General features: G+C 45.2%; 1 protein-coding gene across 1 annotated transcript; it reads right to left on the reverse strand.

Moving 5' to 3' along the window:
• Positions 1-745: 745 nt before the first annotated feature.
• LOC132031588 (uncharacterized) lies at positions 746-1,724 on the reverse strand. The gene is made up of 2 exons (XM_059421564.1): positions 1,589-1,724; positions 746-1,359 (listed from the first exon to the last, which is right to left on the reverse strand). The coding sequence occupies exons 1-2, from the start codon at positions 1,722-1,724 to the stop codon at positions 746-748; spliced, it is 750 nt and encodes a 249-aa protein (XP_059277547.1).
• Positions 1,725-1,938: the final 214 nt, after the last annotated feature.

Genomic DNA, 1,938 nt, shown 5'->3' on the forward strand with positions numbered 1-1,938 from the left:
AACTCATTACCTCGTGGCCGGTCATAGCATCGATTATTTTATCTATCAGAAGCAGAAATAAGTCCTTCGGATATTCCTTATTAAGATCTTTAAAATTAATAAACATCCTAAATGTATTTCTTTTCTTTGGTAACACGACTAACTTAGCTAACCAATCCGGGTATTTGACTTCTCGGATGGATCCTATGTTTAGCAAACGGGATACCTCTTCCTTGACAAACCTATTGCGGACCTCAGCAATGGGCGACTTCTTCTAGCATACAGGTGGGAAGCTGAAGTCCAGTCCAAGCTTGTGGGTAGCCACCTCTGGGGATATACCTGTCATATCTTTGTGAGACCAAGCAAAACAATCACTGTTATCTTTTAAATAATTAAGAAATAGTTCCCTGAGCTCCAGAGTCTGCCCCATGCCTGGGTATATCTTTCTTTCCTGTAGATCCGGATGCAAGGCGATCTACTCGAGTTCTTCGACCATGGATTTGGTGCCATCAAAGTCGTCAGGTGGCTGAAAATATCTCGGAACTCTGTACTCGTCCTCAAGTTCATCTTCCCGATCCATCTAGCTTTTCTCTTCCAGAGGAGTTTTCTGAAGCCTCTCCGGGATGGGCTTTGGCTCTTGTGATTGCTATTGGTTATATGTGGTTGTAGGATCCTCAATTGCAAATGCCAGCTATTCCCCTCGGATCTACATGATCCCTTCCGTAGTAGGGAACTTCAGCAGCAAATACAGAGTTGATAGTACCGCCTACATATCATGGAGCCACGAACAAGCGAAGATTACATTATAGCGCATGTTACTGTCAATCACATAGAACTTTTTTGCTTTTACAACTCCTCCAGCTTCCATAGGCAAATCGATCTCCCCCTTAGTAGTTTCACTGGACATGTTGAAACCAGCAAGGGTCCTTGCGGCTGGTATGATTTTCTCTAGCAGTCTCATCTCTTCCACTACTTTCCAGTGGATGATATTAGCTGGACTTCCCGGGTCGACCATCACACGCTTTACTTGGAAGCATTCAATGAACACAGCGATAACCAAGGCATCGTTATGTGACAAAGTGACGCATGTTGTATCCTCATTAGAGAAAGTAATCGTGCCTTCATCCAGGAGTTCCCGAGTCCTATTTTCTAGTGTTACCGAGATCTTCATCTTCTTGAAAGCGGTGAAACTGTTACCGGCGATCATAGATCCACCAAAAATCATGTTTATCACATGCGGTGGGGCGTCTGGAGTGATCGTCACCTCTGCAGGTCTAGCTCTCACGTAACTATTTCTCGCTCTTTCGCTTAAGAATTCCCGGAGATGCCTCTGTTGAGCATATTGGCCACCTCCTCCCCGAAATGTCTGCAATCCGTTGTCTTATGCCCATGTGTCACGTGGAAGTTGCATCACACTGTCTAATCCCTAGTGTTAGGATCCAATCGCAGAGGTTTAGGGGGGTGCGATGCCGGATGTGTCCTTAGCACGGCATTTGTGCTTCATCAATGATAAAGTTGTAATATGCTAGTTTTGGATATTCCGACCCCTTTGAAAAGGATCCGGAAGAATTGCTCTTGTTTTGCCTCTGCAACATGTGGTTGTTCTTACCTTGGTACTTTTTCTTGTTCGCGTTCAGTATCTTTAGCGATCGGTAGCCCTGACCGCCACCAGCTGCTTCTGGGGAAGGATAAGGCTGGAAATGATTCTTTGAAGAACTCCGATCAGGTCTAAAGCCCTTGTTCATTTTACCGGGGAGTTCTCCAGCGGGAGTCCCCAGCAAGTCGTCATCCACCCGGATTTTCTACTCATACATGTTGTTTAAATCTTCCCAGGTAATAGCCTGAAACTCCAAAAGATTTTCTTTGAATTCGGGATGCATCTGAACTTAAGGGATTCAGTCCCTTGGTGAAAGCTTCGGTAGCCCACTCATCCGGTACCGTAGGTAGAAGCATGCATTC

Source organism: Lycium ferocissimum, chromosome 9, assembly GCF_029784015.1.
Source record: "Lycium ferocissimum isolate CSIRO_LF1 chromosome 9, AGI_CSIRO_Lferr_CH_V1, whole genome shotgun sequence".
Lineage (NCBI taxonomy): Eukaryota > Viridiplantae > Streptophyta > Magnoliopsida > Solanales > Solanaceae > Lycium > Lycium ferocissimum.

Excerpts from the sequence above, each read along its gene's own strand:
- LOC132031588 (XM_059421564.1), bottom strand. The coding sequence starts at position 1,724 with ATGAACAAGGGCTTTAGACCTGATCGGAGTTCTTCAAAGAATCATTTC. Across the intron at positions 1,360-1,588 it reads GAACAAGAAAAAGTACCAAG|ACAACGGATTGCAGACATTT; the intron begins GTAAGAACAACC and ends CATGGGCATAAG.